Source organism: Dipodomys ordii, unplaced genomic scaffold (genome assembly GCF_000151885.1).
Source record: "Dipodomys ordii isolate 6190 unplaced genomic scaffold, Dord_2.0 Scaffold102, whole genome shotgun sequence".
NCBI lineage: Eukaryota > Metazoa > Chordata > Mammalia > Rodentia > Heteromyidae > Dipodomys > Dipodomys ordii.
The window spans coordinates 1,107,328-1,128,628 of record NW_012267318.1 but is presented as its reverse complement, the minus strand read 5'-3'; the positions used below and the strand labels follow the sequence as shown (position 1 = coordinate 1,128,628).

The window sequence follows — 21,301 nt, the reverse complement described above, 5'->3', positions numbered from 1 at the left end:
TCCAACTTCCTAGCACAGGATAGTAAGATATAAAGTTAAAACCAAGCTGGGTGTTGGTGGCTCACACCTGTAAATGCTAACTACTTAGAAGGCAGAAATTTGAGGATCATGGTTCAAAGCCAGCAAACATAGGAAAGTCTGTGAGACCCTATTCTCCAATTAACCACCAGAAAACCAGAAGTGCTGCTGTGGCTCAAAGTGGTAGAGTGTTATCTTTGAGGGAAAAAAAAGTTCAGGGTCAGCACTCAGGCCCTGAATTCAAGCCCTATGACCACAAAAGAAAAAAAAATTAAATCATTTTAGTCCAACCTCTGACATCTATCAGCTCTCATGTCTTGACCTGCAAAACAACTTCATCTCTTGAAAACTAGAGGACCTCCCAAGTCTGCTAATGTTCTAGTATTCTAAGTCTCACGAAAGACTCAGAAACAGAAAATGGATGCTTTACTCTTTCCACAATCCTTTTCAGTCATTCAATGCATGTTGCTTAAGACCTACTGTGTGTTAAGTGCTGTGGGTGAAGGGGAGAAAACAGAGGAGGCTATGTAGGGGAACTGGCATTTAAGGTCTTGCAGATAGACGTGTATGTGTGTGTGTGTGTGTGCGTATGTGTGCGTGCGTGCATTTGCGCAACCACTGGCATGTGCAAGAATGCATATGTAGATACTGGGGCTTGAATTCAGGCTCTTGAGTTTTCCCTTGGCTTTTTTACTCAAGGCTGGTACTCCCACTTGAACTGTATCCCTACTTCCAACTTTTTGTTGGTTAGTTGGAGGTAAGAATCTCATGGTATGTGTGTATGTGTGCACGCGTTCGTGAGTGCATGCACACTAGCTCTGAGGCTTGAACTCAGGGCCTGGTCACTATCCCTGGGCTTTTTTGCTCAAGGCTGGTGCTCTAGCACTTAAGCCACTGCTCCAGTTCCATCTTTTTGGTGGTTAATTGGAGATAAGAATCTCATGGACAGCCGGGCGCTGGTGGCTCACCCTGTAATCCTAGCTATTCAGGAGGCTGAGATCTGAGGATCGCGGTTCAAAGCCAGCCCGGGCAGGAAAGACCGTGAGACTCCTATCTCCAATAAACCACCAGAAAACCGGAAGTGGCGCTGGAGCGCTAGCCTTGAGCTGAAGAGCTGAGGGACAGCGCCCAGGCCCAGAGTTCAAGCCCCATGACTGACAAAAAAAAAAAAAAAAGAATCTCATGGACTTTGTTGCCAGGGCTGGATTCAAACCACAATCCTCAGATCTCAGCCTCCTGAATAGCTAGAATAACAGACATGAGCCACCATGCTTGGCTTAGTCTAAGATTTGGATGGGTACAGGAGTTCTAGGGCAATGGAATAGTGTGAACAAAGGTAAGGAAATAGAAAGACAAACCAAATGTGTTAAGTACGATTTCACCGGAACCAAGAGAAACTTGTGTAGGGCAAGCATGAGCTGTTGGCCTAGATCTGCAGGTAAGCGTCCTACTCACCAGGGAAGACTCCCCCTTGCCTTCACCTCTGAGAAGCTTGAGATCAACCTGCAGAGGTGAAGGAGAAGGGGTAGAAGAACAGGGGAGACAAGATTATTCTTCCTTCTGGTGAAAGGGGAGGAAGTGGCAGTGATTCTAAGCTACTTTGACTGACAGCTGCACAAGCAAACTTCTGGTTAGAATCACTGTCGCAATTGATTCGAGACACTGCAGTGGGCGTTTGGATTTGCAAGTCAGTGTAGGCAAAGCTACGTGGCTGATGACTATTTCCGAGCATCTAAATCTGTCACCAGTTGAATGATCTTGTTTGTATACCATTCACAGGATGAGCATTATTTCTTATGCAAATACTTCCTTTCAAGCACGGATGTGGGGAGTCAACGGAAGCTTATACTGTACCTCATGATAGTCCCTGGATCAGAGTTATTACCTATGGTAAGGTCCCCTAAAATAGAATCACCCATGAACAGCGCCACCTCCTAGGTGATGCTGGGTAAGGGACAATGGAGATGGGGCTCTGTGGCTGCCATATTCTCCTTTATGTGTGGAGAGGATATGGTCGTCTTCCTGAGAGCTGGGTCATTGAAGGAAGCAGAAGCTTTCCTTTGAAGGAAGCAATGGACTTTCCCCGGGAAAGGGCACCCTGTAAGATTTGGTTTCCTCTTGGAGCACAAGGAAAAGTAATTCCATATTAGGCTGTTTTGTGGCAAGAGAATGGCAAAGGCTTTGCCTCACCAGAAACATGTACCGACCCAATTCAGGTAATTTTGTAAAAAATCAAAACGCTACTCAGAGGTTGTTTTCTGTTTTCTGATTTTATTTTTGTTTGTGCCAATACTGGGGCTTGACCTCAGGGTCTGGGTGCTGTCACTTAGCTTTTTCACTCAAGGCTGGTGCTCTACTACTTGAGTCACAGCTCTACTTCTGGTTTTTGCTGGTCTCATGGACTTTCCTGCTTTAAGCCTGGCTTTGAAATTCCTAACATCTTGGTCTCCTGAGTAGCTAGGATTACAGGCTTGAGCGAATGGTACCCAGCAGTATTTTATTTTCTAAAAATATCTATATCAGTAAATATTGGGCTTTGGAGGAAAGGAATCCAAAACTATTAGAGATAAATTAAAAGAAACTAAAAAGACACGATAATTGAATATAATTCAACATTACATTGAAATATCCAGAGAGGTCCTATCTCCCTCTAGATCTTTCACTAGAAAGTGAAAGACATTGTAAAGAGCATTGCTAGGTGGTGGATCCTTATCTAAAATACAAGATACTATGTTACACCATGAAGATGGCCATATCCAGGCAGAGGTAATAACAAATGCTGGTGGCTCACTCCTGTGATGCTAGGTACTGAGGAGGCTGAGATCCGAGGATCCTTGAGCCAGCCCAAGCAGAAAAGTCCATGAGACTCTTACCTCCAACGAAAGCAAAAAGTCAGAAGTGAAGGTGTGGCTCAAGTGGCAGAGCACCAGTCGAGTGAAAAAGCCAAGTGAAAGCACCAGGCCCTGAGTTCAAGTCCCAGTATTGGCACAAAAAGAAAAAGAAAAAAAAATCTAAGTGTTGACAGGAAATAGAGAAAATGGAACCCTCACAAATTGCAGGGACAATGTAAGATTGGACAACTGCTTTGAAAACAATTCCTCAAAGAGTTTAACATAAAGTTGTCACATGACCCAGTAACCCCACTGCGCAGTATGAAAGCATGTCCATACAAAAGCTTGTATATGTATGTTTCAAGTAGCATTGATCCTAAGAGCTCAAAGTGGAAACAGCAGAAATGCACATATCAGCTTGCAAGTAGGTAAATAAATGTGGTGCATCTAGACAATGAAATCAAATTCAGCACTAAAGCAAAATGAGCTATCAGGCCTGCAATTGTGGTTTACTTCTGCAATTCCAGGATTCGGGATAATGAGGCAGAAGTGAGGTTAGTATAGAGTAGGGAAAATGAGACATGGCAAACAGCAGCCAGAAATTCAGGAATTAACACTGTACTTAGAAACATAGAAGCACTATCTTCTTTGCTTTAACCCTTATACTCCCTCATTAGCCGCAATATTAATATAAGGGAAAAGAAAAGAAGCAAGCGTACCTTGCTTCATCTGACCTTGCCTGCTGACCCTAAATAAGTAGTGTGCTGGGAAAACTGAGCAAGGACATCATAAAGACAGATGTGTATCCTGGGAAAGCAAATACTTGGAAAAATGACTTCTCCTGGCATAAAGTACTTAGCTCAAGGATACAAATATATAATATATTAACAAATTAATAATCAATTAATATTAACAATTAATAATATTATATAACATACAACAATATTATAAATATATGTACATATATTCATATGTACATATATTCATATGTACATATATCTTTGAAGATATATGTACATATATCTTTGAAGGGATGCCCAAACATAATGATCAAAGTTCAATGAATAGGTCATTCTCAGAGATCCTGAGCACAAGTGATAAAAATGTAACACCAAGAGTAATAAATTGTGCCAAGTGTGAGAACAAAATAAATTTGTTCTGAAATCACATTAAGTCAGACTCTGCTTTTATCATATATTATAGCTCTGATATCAAAGAGTTCAGAGTATCTCCCTTTGAGCTCCCACACTCTAGAGAATGTGCTTCTGCCTTTCTGCTGGCCTGCTAGCCTGCTTGCTTGCTTGCTTATTCAAGAAAGCTCTGCCAAGTTTTCTTACCATTGTGACATGGCTGGAAATTCTTTTTCTGTAATCAAAGTCAAGGACCTGTGACTAAACCCAAAGTGAAGGGTCCCTACATCTAGAGAGAAAGTTTACAAACCCTCACCTGGAACCTCTGATAGGACTGTGAGTTCAGAGCCAGCCTAGACTATGCAGTGAGACCCTGTCTAAGAATAGGGAAAGAAAAGAGAGAGGAAGGGGGAGGAGGGAGAGGAAGGGAGGGAGGGAGGAAGGGAAGGAGGAAGGAAGAAGAAAGGAGGGAAAAGAGAGGAAGACATGAAGAGTCACAGAGAAATCTTCAATGCATATTGCTAAGTAAAAGAAGCCATTTTCAAAAGGCTCCAACTATATAACATTCTGGAAAAGGCAAAATGGTGCGATCAGCTTAAAAAAATCAGTGCTTGCCAGAAATAAGAGGGGAGGCCTGAAGGGAGGGGAAAAGGAGGTTAGGAGAGGAAGGAGAGGAGGAAGGGAAGGAGGAAGGGAGGAGAGGAGAGGAGAGAGGAAGGGATAGGACAGGACAGGGGTAAGAGATGGGGAGGAGGGAGGAATAGGAGGGGAAAGAGGACAAGAAAAGAGGGGAGGGGTAGAGGGAGAAGAAGGAGGAAAGGATAGGCAGAGAAGAGAGTAGAGAGGGGGAGAGTGAACGGAGGAGCAGAGATTACTAGTTGAAACAGAAGTATCCTGTTGGATACTTGTTGCATGTTTCCCAACATCCAGATGACCCTGAGGTCAGACTTTGGTTGGTAATGATATGTCACTGTGGGTTCATCTATTATAACAGCAGGCCAGTGTGCAGTAAATGGAACTGACAACCATTATAAATGTAGTTGCCACTGCATTTTACCATTAATCTAAAACTGCCCCCTAAAACAGTTTAAAGGGGGAAAAATGTGGATGTAAGCTCCAAGCCAAGGAACACAGGAAGTCTTTAGAAGCTGAAGAAGGCAAGCAAACAGGCTCCCCACAGCCCTGTCCGCCTTTATTTTTTTCCCCCAAGTGTTGATATTGGAAGCTGGGACTTGAGCAGCCTGGGGAAGTGCTCGCTCCACCAATGAGCTACACCCCAGTCCCTCTGTTCACACCCTGATTCGAGCCTGCTCAGGCCTATTTTGGACTTCTAACTTGCAGAGTGATGAGATAATATATCTGTGTTGTCTGAAGCCAAGTTTGTGGTCATTTGTCACAGCAGCTACAGAAAAGGAACGTGATAGTGTTAGCACAAATGCACCATAGCTATATACAATGAAGACAAGATTGCATGTTCTATTTTCATAATGCTTCTGGAATAAAAAAAAGTATTTTACATAAAATCGGTGTGTGTGTGTGTGTGTGTGTGTGTGTGTGTGTGTGTGTATCCATGTCAGTACTAGGGCTTAAACTCACACCTTTGCTCTCACTTGGCTTTTTTCATTCAGTGCTGGCATTCTACCACTTTAGCCATCCCTCCACTCTGGCTTTTTTCTGGTTAGAGTCTGTTGGATTTATCTGCTCAGGCTGTCTTATCATGATCCTCAGATCTCAGCCTCCTGAGTAGATAGAATAACAGACTTGAGCCACCTGTGGCTGGAGCTGATCCCACCTCTCAGAACTGCCCCCACACAATGGCTGGACAAGACCTACTCCTTGGAGAAGATCCACGAGCACCTGCTACACTGCCCAGACCACACCCTCAAGCTAGAAGTCCCTGTTTCCTCTGCCTCCTGCTTTGGGACACTTATGTTCCAAAGACTGGAAATCCCTCACCAACTGCCCACTCTGCTGAGGGCCTATGACTCAGCCCTTTTTGGCATCTTCTAAGCACCTGTCCTATATTCTGTAATCTTTGCTCCTGTACTACAATGTAGGTTCCCCGAAAGTAACTGCTAACCTGTGCATCTGACAACATGGCTGGCTTATTGGTGACGAGCTCTTATTCAAGCAGTAGCTAAGAATGCATGATGAGCACTTTCACGGGCACTGGCCTTGGATCTGACTGTACGGCCTGGGAGAAGTTTGTTAGCTGTGGTACCAACCTAGTACTGCTGTGTCAGGGTGGACCCCAGGAGTCTGCATGGTAATTAATTGATTGATTAGTGCTGGTTCTGGGGCTTGAACCTAGGGCTTTGTATTCTTCCTTGGCTTTTGTCTTCAAGGCTGACGCTCTACTGCTTGAGCCTATATCTGTTTCATACATTTTGCTAGTTAATTGGAGATAAGACATTTCTGCCTAGACTGGCTTCAAACTGGGTCCCTTAGATCTCAGCATCCTGAATAGCTAGGATTATAGATGTGTACTACCAGCCCCCAGTTAAGGAGTCTGCATTTTAAACCAGCACTGTGCCAATCCCGCCACACATTGGATTCTGGGAAACACAGATGCAGTCCAAACTTATCAAGAACTTGAATAATCCATTGTCAAGTCTATGGGTAATTATTCTCCAGTTTGAATAGGCCCAAGTGGCATGCCAAATGGCAAGTGGGGTTTCTTTTGAATGAGACCAGACCCATGGAACTGGTAGATAGGAAACTCAGCTTTGGCCATCAGATTCAACTCCTTTCACGTCTGCTTCTGGAAGACCAAAATCTATGAATCTTCTTTCATTGCCTCCCTCCCAAACTTCTCAAGTTTGCTAATAAGGATGATTGTGACCATCAAACTTGTTCTCCAGTCTGCCCACATGCAGCCAAGCAGGGGACATTGTTGTGATTTGTGTGGGTGATCCTGGAGGATTTGAGACAGGAGACAGGCATCCTGAATCTCCAGGCACCAGGAACAGAGAAGCTACTGAGAGGATATAGGGCAGAGCTTTTTGTGAGCAAATTGCCCCTTCCTTCCACAACTAAACTTCAAGGAAAAACACCCTTTCTCAGTCCCTACCAGCCTGTAAAACCCAGGGAATTCTGCCATGATGTTCTTGTCTCCTTACATAAATAGTAATAGTAGAATTTTCAGTGGGGAACAAGCTGAACAACTAAAGACAATATTGTCAGGTCATGTGATGGAATGTGCTCAACTTCAGGATCACAGCCTGAAAGGAAAGGAGCTGGCCTCCCCTTGCCCAGACCCTTCTATCTGTCTGGAATGAGGATATGGGAAGCAGAGTGGAACCTAGGTCCCTGAAAACCTTACAATAGAGACCAGAGCCCAGCCTGAACAGCAGGTGTGGAAGAAACCATGTATGAATGTTGTAGATTTCATATCAGGTAAAGTCCTCCCTAATTCAAACTCAAGAATCAAGCAATTCTTTCTTTCTCTCTCTCTTTCTTTTTCTTTCTTTCTTTCTTCCTTCATTCTTTCCTTCCTTTCTTTCTTTTCTTTCCTTCCTTCTTTCTTTCCTTTCCTTCCTCCCTCCCTCCCTTCTTCCTTCCTTTCTTCTTTCCTTCCTTCCTTCCTTCCTTCCTTCTTTCCTCCCTCCTTCCCTATCTCCCTCCCTTCCCTCTTCCTCTTTTCTCCTCCTTTTGGCTATTTGCTGGTTAACTGGAGATAAGAGTTTCACAGACTTTCCTGCCTGAGATGACTTTCAACCAGAATCCTCAAATCTTAGCCTTCTTAGTAGCTAGGATTGTAGATGTAGGCCATCAGTGACCCAACAGAATTGATTTTTAATAAGTTCCCCAAAACCTGTGGGCATCTGCATTTATGAGGTCATTGCTTGATTTCTATGAGTCTCAATTCCTCAACTGAGATATAGGCATGATAATAGGTTGCCCTCAATAGATGATTGAGAAAAAATCAAAGTGCCATGTTGTTATGGTCAGAATGTCCCCACTAAACGCCGTAAAAATTTAATCCCCACTGGGAGGTAGTAAGAGAATGGAGACTTAATTGACTGTGTATTTGGAATTGGGACTTTTGGTAGATATGTTAAATTAAATGAGGCCCTAGGTCTTTATAAGATGAAGCCATGTGGCTTTATAAGAAAAGCAAGTACTAGTGGCTCACATCTGTAATCCTAGCTACTCAGGAAGCTGAGATCTGAGGAGTATAGGCTCAAAGACATCCTCAACAGGAAAGCCCATGAGACTCTTAACCCCAATTAACCACCAAAGAGCCGGAAGTGGAGGCATAGTTCAAGAATCATCCTTGAGGTAAAAAGCTAAGGAATAGTGCCACAGCCCTGAGTTCAAGTCCCAATACTGGCACAAAAGAAAAAAAGAAGTTCTGCTAGGTATTTGATACTCCAACTGGTGCCTCATGGCCAAAGATGAATAAGAATACCAATCTGTCCTGATGGAGGGCAGACCCCACTAGGTAAGAGGGCTTGAGGGCCTCCAGACCAGAGAGCTAGCCACAATATGCCAATTCTTGCTTTATTAATCTGAAAGCTGTTCTGCTATTGTAACCAAATCATCACTTATATCATGTCATTCTTTCTATAGCCTTAACTACCTTCACCACACTTAGGCAAAAATATTTTTCTCTGTTCTAATAATAACATCTTTCAAAGTAGCTTGAGACTAATTTTAACCAAGTCTTTCAAAAATATTCTACCTTTTAAAGAGAGAGAGATCAATGGTAAGGGTAGCTTGTTTACTACAAGAAACATCCTTGCTTTGTAAATTTGACTTGTTGCTTTTGCATGGTAGGAACTCAAGTCTCAACATAGCCAGAGAGCTACTGGAACTGAAAATTAATGACTAATCAGTCCTCTTTTCTTCCCTATTTGTTCTGTCGTTTATTGCCACCTTCCATAGACATTTATTTAATTCATTTCCTAAACAGATATTAATAAATAAACTCCAGCACTTCTATTGTGTTCTTCACCTCCACACAAACAATACCAATTTTCTTCTGTTCAAATTGGCTTATTTTTTCCATTATTATAGCTTGCTTTTCATGAGTTACATGTGAAGAACAGAATGTTTTCAGGATGTACAATTTGGCCATTTGGATTCTATCCATTTCTCTAGGACTACTGATCACAACATTATTTAAATCATTCCACAGAGTTTCAGGGCAACATTAGCTTCAAAGCCTTGACCAGAGAAGGATAGATGATGGACAGGATTTTAGAGTTGGATCTTGGGGATTGGAAATGTAGCTCAGTGGTAAAATGCTTGCCTAGTGTGTGTAAACCCTGGTTTCCATCCCTAGTATCACAAGGTAAAAATAATATATATTATAGATAGTTAGATATAGATATATGACTGAAACAAAGAAGGGGAGGGGTGAAAAGATTCTGTTAATCACATTTCATTATTACAATAAATACTGGTGGCTCAGGCCTGTAATCCCAGCTACTCCAGAGGTTGAGATATGAGAGCCCTGGTTTAGAGCCAGCCCAAGCAGATAAATCTATGAGAATTTTTTTGTGTGTGTTGGTCCTGGGGCTTGTGCTCAGGGCTTATGCACATCACAGTCCCTTTGCTATTTTGCTCAAGTCTGGAGCTCTACCACTTGAGCTATGGCTCCACTTCCAGCTTTTTGTTGGTTATGTAAAGATAAGCATCTCATAAAACTTAGTGCTAGTGGTTTGTGTTTGTAATCATACTCAGGAGGCTGAGCTTTGGAAGATTATGGTTTGAAACCAGCTCTAGCAGGAAACTCTGTGAGGCTCTTATCTCCAATCAACTGCCTCAAAGCTGGAAGGGACTGGGAGTGAGGGAAGGAAGACATTGCACGAAAGGAAATGTACTTATTACCTGACTCACGTAAGTGTAATCCCTCTGTATAGCACCTTTATAATAACAATAAAGTAAATTTTTAAAAAGCCAGAACTCAGCTCTGTGTTTCATGGGTAGAGCACTAGTCTTGAACTCAGAGGTAGCATCTAGGCCCGTAGGACCAGCACGCATACACATACACACACACACACACACACACACACAGACACACACACACACACACACACACACACATCTCAGGGAGTTTCCTGCCTGGTCTGGCTCAAATTGTAATCATCAGATTGCAGCCTCCTGACTGCAGGTGTGAACCACCCACTTCCATCCACCTTGTTAAGGTTTGGCCAGTGTTGATCTTCAGTGCTTCAAGGATTCTAGTCTACCAGAAAATAATGATACCTAGATCTTCTCTCCCCATTTTGAGGTTGGTTTAGAACTCCACTTTCCTCTTGAAGAGCTTCCTTAGAACCTACTGTAACACAGATCTTCAGATTCCGCTTCTGACACACAAACCCAGCAGCTTCCTGCCCTAGGCACTTTCTGACAACTCTCCAGTTTTCATCTCCAAGGCAACTATTCCAGGAACCTTCCAGATGTTTACTAAACATCATGAGCCTCAAGAGACTCCACCACCAATCAGCACTAGGCTGGAAAGAGAGACCACAAGCATTGAGCTCTCTGCCAGACCAGATAGCCAGCTTCTGTGCTGGGCCAGTTCTGCAGAACAGAAAGTAAAGGAAGACATGAGGTCTTGGGCAAAGATAGTGTGCTTTCTCCATTGCCCATCAAATTGTCAATGCCCATAGGAGCTATGATTCCCTTTGAAACTGCCCTGGGACTCATCTTTTGACCCCTCTGGCTCACAGCCTGTTGTTTAGTTTTTTCATTACGATTTAGAATTTCTCATGAGATGTTCAATCTCAGATGACTAAGATCTTTGAGAACAAGGGAGACTATGACTAGTTGGTAATTTAAATACATGGTAGTGACAGAAAAAATTAGGGCAATCTGTGTGTGTGAGAGAGTAAGAGACAGAGAGACAGACAGACAGACAGAGAGACAGAGACAGAGAGAGAGAGAGAGCTTGAACTCAGTGCTTGGGCACTGTTCCTGAACTGTTGTGCTCAAGGCTAGTGTTCTACCATTTTGTGCCACAGCTCCACTTTTGGTTTTCTGGTGGTTAATTGGAGATAAGAGTCTCACAGACTTTCCTGCCCTGGCTGGCTTTGAACTGTGATCCTCAGACCTCAACCTCCTGAGTAGGTAGGATAACAGGCGTGAGCCACCGGCACCTAGCTCTCTGGACACTTCTTTAGAAATGCATTATTTAATTTTCCTAATCCTTTGTGCCATTTCATGCAGGGGGATGTTCCTCAATATTCCAAGTTTGTCCAGAGTTGGCCTTGGATGGAAGGGTAATGGTCTGTGGTATTGTTTGGCTCCAGAATACCCTCTAAGTCTCATGTGTCAAAGGATTGGTGGCCAGTCTGTGGCACTATTGGCAAGTAGCAGAAATTTTAGTAGGTCGGCTTAGTTGGAAGAATTTAGGTCACCTAAGGTAGTGCCATTGAAGGGGATATGAGGGCCCTAGCCTCTTCCTCTCTTCCTCTCTGCTTCCTGGCCATCATGAGGTGAGCAGCTGTGCTCCACCAGGTGTTGGCTCCTTGCCATGATGTTCTGTGTCACCACAGCCCCAAAATGGGATGTTTTTTTAATCAGTCATGGGGCCTGAACTCTGGGTCTGGGTGCTGTCCCTGGGCTCTTCAGCTCAAGGCTAGTGCTCTACCACTTGAGCCACAGCGCCACTTCTTGCAGCCCCAAAATGGTAGGGCAAAGCAACCATGGACTGAGACCTCCAGAACCTTCTGTCTCTCAGGCTCTGTCTCTTTGTATCTCTTTATTTTCTTTCTTTCTTTCTTTCTTTCTTTCTTTCTTTCTTTCTTTCTTTCTTTCTTTCTTTCTTTCTTTCTTTCTTTCTCTCTCTCTCTTTCTTTCTTTCTTTCTCTCTCTCTCTCTCTCATACACACATACACACACACACACATTGTACTAGGACTTGAACTTAAGGTCTCATGCACTTTTTTTTTTTTTTTGGTTAGTCGTGGGGCTTGAACTCTGGGCCTGAGTGCTGTCCCTGAGCTCAAAGTGAGTGCTCTACCACTTGACCCACAGAGTCACTTCCAGTTTCCTGGCGGTTAATTGGAGATAAGAGTCTCACTGGCATTCCTGCCTGGGCTGGCTTTGAGCCTCAATCCTCAGATCTCAACCTCCTCAGTAGCTAGGATTATAGGCATGAGCCACCAATGCCTGGCTAGGGCCTCATGCTTTTGATTGGTAATTGACTTTTTTACTCAAGGCTGGTGCTTCACCACGTGAACCATGCCTCCAACTGACTTTACTAGCTAATTTAAAATATGAGTCTCACAAACTTTTCTTCCCAAACTGAGGTCAAGCTGAAACCTTCAGATCTCAGCCTGTAGAATAGCTAGGAGTACAGGTACGAGCCACTTGCACCCAGCACTTTTCTCCTTTTAAGTTGATTATCTCAGGAATTTTGTCCAATGCAGTCTTCATCAGAAGAAATTTTCCTTAAAACAACTCTGGGTCACTTATGCATTTATTTCCAGATTCTCAGGAGGCTCAGGAGGTAAAGGTAGGAAGATCTCCATTGGAGTCTGGCCCCTCCCCCAACAAAACAGTGAGACCCTAACTGAAAAATAAACTAAAAGGAAAAGGACTAGAGGCATGGTTTGCCTGGCAGTTTCAAGGCTCTGAATTCAAACACCAGTAAGGCGATGTGGGGAAGATAGAAACAAACAAAAGGGGCTGGGAAGGTGGCTCAGTGGTAGAGCGCTTGCCTTGCATGCATGAGGCCCTGGGTTCAATTCCTCAACACCACATAAGCAGAAAAAAAAAGACAGAAGTAGAGCTGTGGCTCAAGTGGTAGAGTGCTAGCCTTGAGCTGAGGGACAGCTCCCAGGCCCAGAGTTCAGGCCCCACAACGGGACCCAAAAAAAAAAAAAACCTCCCCCCCAAAAAACAAGACAAAACAAAAAAAGACTTCCCAGGGCTGGAAATAGAATTCAGTAGTAGAATGTTTCCCTATATGCTCCAGGCCCTGGACTCAATCTTTAGCACTGCAGAAAAAAAAAAAATAAAGTGACTGTAAACAAACTCCCTCTGTTCATTCTGCAGAAATAATCACTTGTTCTACTGTAATTTCCCATTACTACACTCTGGCCCCAAAAATATTACATTCTGTCATTCATCACATGTGTACTGAAAGCTGGCACTATATAGGAAAGCATTGGACTAGAATCATAAAAACAGTTATTGCCCTGTGGGGTGCTTCTTTCAATGTGGGTGAAAAATACATGACACTGTTGGGTTATGACACAAAACCTAGGTGGCTAGAGGAAGACTCAGAGAAGAAATACCCCAGCTGCATCTAGCATCTTAGAAGATTAGTTAGTGAGCCCTTAGGTATATAGAGATAGGAGAAAGTATTTGGTACCAAGGGATAGTTAGTGCCAAGGCAGGAAAGGTAGCAGAGCCTGAAGGCCACTGAGGAAGGCAGTTGTTAGGATGAACTATTGGCTGGGCTCTGGGCATGGGAAGTTTGCAGGGAAGGGATGTTACAACCACAGAGGTCAAAGGAAATATACACATTATCTGACTCATGTAATTGTAATCCCTCTGTATATCACATTTATAATAACAATAAAGTAAACTTTTACTAGTCAGGCGCCAGTAATCCTAGTTATTCAAGGGGCTAAGATCTGAAGATCATGGTTCAAAGCCAGAACAGGCAGAAGAATCCATGAAACTCTTATCTCTAATAAACTACTCAGAATTGGTCGTGTCTGTGGCTGAGCTAGCCTTGAGCACAAAGAGGCTCAGTGACAAAGCCCAGGCCCTGAATTCAAGTCCCAGGACTGGCAAAACTAAAAACAAAGATGCCTAAGACAATAGTGCACGGAAAGAAAAAATAATCTTAATTCCATGTCTCATTCATATTTTTCAAACATGAAAATCAAGTGATAGGGATTGGAGGTGTGGCTCAACTGGCAGAATGCTATCCAATGAGCAAAAGTGGCAGCAGGTACCAAGTTTGAGTCCTGGTCTCAGACCTAAAAGAAAAGGAAAGGAAATCAAATGATGAAGGGTGGTGTTAGTAAAGTTGTTCTGGTGTGAAGAAAATTGAAGAGATGTTGTTCTAGTGACCCAGAAACTAGACTTGCTTAGATTCTTAGTGTCTTTCTTTCTTTCTTTCTTTCTTTGTCTCTCTCTTTCTCTCTCCTTCCTTCCTTCCTTCCTCCCTTTCTTTCTTTCTTCTTTTTTTTTAAGATAGAAAGATTTTCTTTATTAATGACCCCAACCGTATTTCTTTAGATACAGGAGTTTTGAACTCAAATATTTAGAAGAAAACAAGATTGCATTATCTTGCAACTCATTACCAGTAACATATTGCAAAGCAAAACAGCTCAGAAAAGAGGGTGGGAGGGAAGGGGAACAAGGGAGGGAGGATAAAAGAAAAGGAATTAAGTTGATCAAGTGGAATTCTTCTTTCTTTATTTCTTCTTTCTGTACTTGGAACTTCAACTCAAAGCCTGGGTGCTGTCCCTTAGCCTTTTGACTCAAGGCTGGTGCTTTACCTCTTGAGCCATACCTCCATTTCCAGACTTGTGCTGATTAATTGGAGATAAGAGTCTCATGGACTTTCCTGCTTAAAGTAGCTTCCAATCATGCTTCTCAGATCTCAGCCTCCTCAGTAGCCAGGGTTACAGACATGAGCCCCTAGCATGCAGCCTTTCTTAGATTCTTGCCCTGTCCCTCTAGACAAGAACTCTCAAAGCCTGGATATGGGCAGAGAGAGGCTTTAGGGGGGAAAAAAAAGAACAGGAGCGAGCACTGACAGATCTGAGGCCCTAGAGGACATGAGGGTGGTATGTAGGTTTGAAATGATTCCAAACACATATGCAGCTTGCTGTTGGAGAGGTCTGTTTTGTCGCATATCCTTCCCCATGTGTGAGAACTTGAAGAGATGTTGCTTTCCCCTCAGGAATGTTAACACCCAACCTTACCGGACTCTGTTTGTGGTTACTATCCTAGCTACTGACCTCAACTACTGAACTTCAAAACACACAGAAACTCAAGAGTTTGACAGGCACCTTGAGAGGCTCAGCCATAGCAGGGCTACATACAAGCAAGCTGCTTCTCTGAAGATCTAGAGTTCAGCTACAACAGGGTGACACTAGCTTTGGGCCAATCACCATGCTTTGCCAGCCAACACCTGTGTCTTGTCTCTCTGAGGGTTCTCATGGTCTTAGTCTAATCCCCCTCTCCAGGCAGCACTTACAAATATGCCAGGGTTTGGGTCAATTCCTAGCACTCTGTCCCCCAAACACTTTTTTTTTCAGGCAGGTACTCAACCACTTGAGCCAAAACCCCAGCCCTTTTGCTTTTAGTTTGCTTTGCATAGTCACCCACTTTCACTGTGGTAGCCTCTATAATCCTCCCATCCCCCTCTCCCACGTTGCTCAGAGCACAGAGTATGCCACCCCACCTGGATTACTTTTGAAATAGGGTCTAACTTTTTCTCCAGGCGGGTCTGGTACTGTGATTCTCCTATTTTTATGCGCTGTACCTCTAAGTAAATGGGATTGCAGGTGTGAGCCACTGTACCTGGTCTACATTCTTACTTATACTATGCTTACTTTCTTTTCCACAGACATCTATTTCCATTCTAATTGAGCTTTGAGGACTTAAACACTTCTGGAACTCACTCACTAAAGTGATTAATGTACCTCATATATGGAGTGTTTTCTCTGTGAAATTTGTTTATGATATTCTTCCCATCTTTAAATATTGTAAACCTAAAAAAACTTCTCTTTTGATGCTAAACTGCCACTCATGTGCAGTTGCCTTGGGTTTGTTTTGTTTGTTTTTGGTCTTTTATAGCTTTTTTATTTTTTCCAGAGCCGAGGACTGAACTCAGGGCCTTGCACTCACCAGGCAGGCGCTCTTCCGCTGAGCTAAACCCCCAGCCCCTAACTGCCACTCATAAAATCATACTTTCAGCATCTCCCAATGACCACTATATGCAATAGAAGCTCAGGGAAGACAGGAAGGGAAGAATTATGGAGGACAAAATGTATTACTGACATTTAAAAAAAAATCCTGGAGCTGGGTGCCGGTGACTTCATGCCTGTAATCCTAGCTACTCAGGAGGCTGAGATCTGAGGATCATGGTTCAAAGCCAGCCTGGGCAGGAAAGTCCATGAGACTCTTATCTCCAATAAACCACTAGAAAACTGGAAGTGGTGCTGTGGCTCAAGAAGTAGAGTGCCTACCTTGAGCTGAAGAGCGCAGGGACGGCGCCCAGGCCCAGAGTTCAATCCCCACAACCAACCAAAAAAAAAATCCTGGAAAAAATACAAAGCAGTTTTTCTTTTCTTTTTCTGTTATCTGGGCTTGAACTCAGGGTCTCACACTCTTGCCTGTTTTTTTTTCCAACCAAGTTTGGTACTCTGCTACTTGAACAACACCTCTATTCCTGGCTTTTTGCCAGTTAATTGGGGATAGGTATCTCATGGAATTTTCTGCCTGGGTTGGCTTTGAACTACAATCAGATCTCAGCTTCTTGAGTAGCAAGGATTGCAGATGTGAGCTATCAGCACCCAACTGGAGTTTTTCTTCTTTTAAATATGAGAGGCAACACTTTGATTTGTACTAATAAATCATAATATTCAGGATCTCTATCTTTTAAGCATCAGTTCATAATGTATCTCTCTTCTTGAAAATCAGTGTCAATTTCATGACTGTTGGCCAAGTGCCCCAATTAAAGATATCATGCAGTTATTCTGTTCCATTTCCTCCTCCACATATTTCCCTTCCTCCCACATCAACCTCCCTCCCCGTGACCCATTCCCTACTGCAAGACACCAATCAGAGTTCAGATTTGGGGAAAGCATTGAGCACTTCTGGGCTCTGGTGCAAGAACAATTTCTATAAATAGACATTTAGAAAACAGAGCAATGTTGCCATTTTGCCTTTAATGGAAAAGTGGCTAGTAGTTACAGTTAAAAAAAAGTTATTTTATTTAAAAAAAAATCTGTACAACTTCTAGGTAATCACTGACATTTTAGGAATACACTTACACTTGAAAACCAATAAAGTCTTTAGAAAAATAAACTCTGAATGGGTGATTAAAATGGGAGAAAACCTGGTTGTGTGTGTGTGGAGGTGTGTGTGTGTGTGTGTGTGCTAGTACTGGGGCTTGAACTCAGGGCCTGGATACTGTCCCTTAGCTTTTTTACTCAAGGCTGATGTTCTACTATTTTGGGCTAAAGCTCTACATCCAGCTTTTTGGTGGATAGCAGGAGATAAGAATCTCATGGACTCTCCTGCTTGGGCTGACTTTGAACTCTGATCCTCAGATCTCAACCTCTTTAGTAGCTAGGATTTATAGGTATGAGCCACTGAAGCCCAGCTGGAAATTCAGTCTTTGTAGCTGCATTATACATTGAAAAAGACATCAGTGTCTCTGAGAGCGGTCACCCCAATGCGGAGGTAGATTTTACTTTAGAAGACAGAGCCTGCTTGAAGCGCCTTTTCAGGTCTTGCATGTTAGGAGAACGGGGCCGGGGGATGATGGAGGCCCTTCTCCGCTCACCACCAAGGCTGTGCACCTTGCTCACTTCTTTGCAGAGATGCTGAAACACATCATAGACATCTTCATAGTTTTCACTCGTGGAAATTTCCAGGAACAGGCTTCCCAGTTCATTGGCTAGCTGAACACCATCATGTGTTTGCACTTGCCGGGCATGCAGGAGATCCCCCTTGTTACCCACGATAATGACAGGGACTTTGGAGTCAGGGTGGACCTTCCGGATGTGTTGATAAAGGGGCCGGATGGACTGGTAGCTGTCATAGTCTGTGATGGAGTAGACCAGCAGAAAGCCATCAGCCCACTGGACACACTTGGATAGAGAATCCATTGCCTGGCTGAGGTTGTCTTGGGCCTGAGAAAGATCAAAATGACACCAGGTCAAAGCAGCCCCCAGTGAGACAAGCACAAATATGACCCCAAAGTAACTCATGAAGGACCATGGCAAAAAGAAATCATGAACCAGGTGCTAGCTGCTCATGCTTTAATCCTAGATACTCCAGAGACTGAGATCTGGGATTCATAATTGGAAGCCAGCCGGGGCAGAAAAGTCTATGAGACTCTTATCTCCAATTAAACTGGAAATGAAGCTGTGATTAAGTAATAGATCACTAGCATTGAATGAAAAAGCCAGGAGATAGAGATCAGGCTCTGAGTTCAAGCCCTAGTATGGGTACACACACACACACACACACACACACACACACACACACAATCAGGATAGTTTTCAGGATCTTGCTAGCTTCAGCAAATAGAGCTTTCTGGGAGGCAAAGTGAAATTCTCAAGCTCCCAGTCTAGATTATTTTATAAGCTTTTTATCCATAGATTATTTTCAACCCTCCCCCTCACAGCCCCTCGCCTCCCGCTTGAGAGGCCCTCTCTGGTGAACCCTGGATGACTTGAAGAATGACTTCAGACTAGAATGGCTCAGAGTTTTAGGGAACTAATTCATAATAAACAAAACTTTGAAAATAAGCCAAGATAAATATCTATTCCCAAACCCATAAAAATATTTTTAGCAGGCAACTTCTTGAGAATGTTACAGAAACAAATTCCTTTCTTTGAGTTCCTCCACAAGCCCTTTCCTCCCTAGTAGAGCTTAGCAATTAGTAACTTGTTAGTTAAATTGCATTCCATGCCACTGGCCAGGGGTAATCTGATTGCAATTACTTATGTGAGGCAACATTGTCAGGAGAAAAGACCCTTTCCACCAAAATCCACCTATATTTTGTTTTCATCCTGTGGTGCTAAGGATTGGACCCAGGACAACTTTTGTGCCAGACATACACTAACCACTGAGTGATACCCTAGATTACAGTTTGTCATTTTTGTTGTTGTTTTGTTAAGTGTTTGGTCTTTGAGCTCTGAAAGTGGTAATTGCCTAAGTCGTCCAGGTAGTGCTGGCCCAGAAGAGCTGTAAAGTTTGAGTCAAGAGGCTTAACAGAGGCTGCTGGCTCACATCTGTAATCCTAGTTTACTCAGGAAGCTGAGATACGAGGATGGCTGTTCAAAATCAGCCCAGACAGCGTGAGACTATCTCCAATTAACCAGCAAAAGAGCTGTAGAGGTGTGGCTCAAGTGGTGGAGTGCCAACCTTGAACAAAAGAGCTTGAGACCAGGGTTTAAAACCTAGGACAAGCACTGAGAGAGAGTGGGGGGGGGGAAGCTGCCCCTCTTAGAGTTAACCCCCCACTTCTCATTTAAACACATGCTTTAAGTGTTTAGACACCCCTACAGGAGTGGCATGGTGGGGAAAGTGATTTGCTCCTTTTCGTCCTTACCTGGATGGCCCCAGGAGTATCCTGGATCTGTATTGATAGCTGGTCCCCCTCCACAAAGACTAGCCGGGAATACAGCTTGCCTGTAAAGAAGGGGAGTTAGCTTTAAAGGACAGAAGGAAAAAAAGAAATGAAGAAAGAAATAAAGATTTCCACACTGAGCAGAGCCCGGTGGCTCAACCTGTAATCCTAATTACTCATGAGGTTGAGATCTGAAAATCACAGTTCAAAGCCAACCAAAGCAGGAAAGTCTGTTAAGACACTTACCTCCAACCAACCACCAAGTGGTAGAAAAAGCTAAGGGAAAGTCCCAGTTTCTGAGTTCAAGCACACCCCCCCCCCCCGCGTCCCTCCTCATTCCTATACTGGAATCGGCAAAAAGAAACATACAAGCACAAAATCAGGAAGCGATTCTAACCTGTATTGGGTTCATAGTCGCCAATGAATCTTTTGGTCAGGAAGCGCACAATCATTGCTGAAAAGGAAATTGGAAACTGAACGGAAGGCTTCAGACAGAGCCATCAGTCCCGGGCTCTGCCGTGTGGGGGGTCACTGGGGGGAGCCATGCCCACCCCGCGCGGAACCGCGCGCTGCCCGCTTCGGGGACACGGCCCAAGTCCAGCGGGGCTTGTCACCCACCGACGGGCGGGCACACCCTCCTGCAACCCCATATCCCCCAACAGGTGCCACCCCCACGCGAGATTCCAGGAGTGGACGCCCCTCACCCATCGGGGGAACGGGAGGAGGGGAAGGGGTCCTCCCGGCGCCCGAACCGCCAGTGTGCTCGGGTCCTTGGCCTTCCCGCCTCTGCCGAGGCAGCTCGGGGTCTCCCCCGGCCCCTGGCAGGTGCACGGCCGGGTCCCCGCCGCACTTACCGCTCTTGCCCACGCGGCCGGCGCCGAGCACCGCCAGCTTGATGTCCCTGGGCAGGAGGTAGTCGGAGGAGGACTCGGGAATGGGAGCGAGCAGAAAGTGCCCGGACATGTTGGGCGGCCGCATGGAGCGCGCCCCGCGCTGGAGCGCTGGCCGAGCGGTCGGGACCTCGCCGCAGTGCGGGCGAGCCGGGGGCGCGGGGCGCGCGGAGCCGGACTGCGGCAGCAGCCTGGGGACCGCTATCAAAACCCGCGGCTTTTAAAGATCGCCCTGCGCTGCGGAGCCCGGGGACCGCCTCCAGCTCCTCCTATTCCCCGCCCCTTTTCGGAGCGGGGTGGGGGGAGTGCGGGGAGCCGGGGGTGGGGGTGGCGGGGACCGTCACCGGGGCCGTGCGCATCGCCTCGCTGCTGACGCGCTCCGCCAGGGCATCTACGCGGCTCCTCGGCCCACGGAGCCCAGAGAAACGGCTAGGGACCAGCGGCCGCCCCGGAGGACTCGGCTCCGGCTTTGCCAACCCAACTCTGCAGCAGTCAGCCCGCCTAGTGCTGGGGAGAGCCTGAGGTTGAGCTGTTGGAAGGCGCTGGTGGCTCACGCCCGTAATCCTAGGCTCTCGTGAGGCTGAGATCCGAGGAGCGCGGTGCGGTGCGAAGCCAGTCAGGACGCTGGAAGTGGAGGCTAAATGGTAGAGAGAGAACCAGCACAAAAACTCAGAATCAGCGTCCAGACCATGAGTTCAAGCCCCAAGATACTAAAAAAGAAAAGAAAAAGAAAAAGGTGGGGGGAAAAAGAGGGCGGTGGCAAGAGCTTTGAATTCGGTAACCGGGCGAGTTTACTTACACGGTCAGTCCCCTGGGGGGCAGTCATTATTTGCAACTCAGCATCCTTCCTGCGGGCAGAGTGAATCGTCTCATTCCTCGGCACTGAGTGAGCGTTCTACCTTCAAGGAAGCTCCAGCTCTGGACAAATTCAACATTGTTGATGGACTCAAGTCATGCACTCAGTTCATTATTCAAACCCTGTGTGTGTGTGTGTGTGTGTGTGTGTGTGTGCGCGCGCGCGCGCGCGCGCGCGTGCCCCTATACTGGGGGCTTGAATTCAGTTCCTTATTCAAACTCTGTGTGTGTGTGTGTGTGTGTGTGTGTGTCCCTATACTGGGGCTTGAATTTAGGGTCTGGACATTGTCCCTT

General features: G+C 44.9%; 1 protein-coding gene and 1 long non-coding RNA gene across 2 annotated transcripts; both read right to left on the bottom strand.

The window, feature by feature from the left end:
- Window positions 1-16,831: 16,831 nt before the first annotated feature.
- LOC105993906 lies at window positions 16,832-21,277 on the bottom strand. The gene is made up of 2 exons (XR_001175484.1): window positions 21,228-21,277; window positions 16,832-17,059 (listed from the first exon to the last, which is right to left on the bottom strand). It is a non-coding gene; the product is annotated as an uncharacterized LOC105993906 (long non-coding RNA).
- On the bottom strand, window positions 17,211-20,240 carry Rasl11a (RAS-like, family 11, member A). Its single transcript, XM_013027285.1, has 4 exons — window positions 20,117-20,240; window positions 19,660-19,716; window positions 19,245-19,324; window positions 17,211-17,817 (listed from the first exon to the last, which is right to left on the bottom strand). Exons 1-4 carry the CDS (start codon window positions 20,238-20,240, stop codon window positions 17,350-17,352), a joined length of 729 nt encoding a protein of 242 aa, XP_012882739.1. The 3' UTR covers window positions 17,211-17,349.
- Window positions 21,278-21,301: the final 24 nt, after the last annotated feature.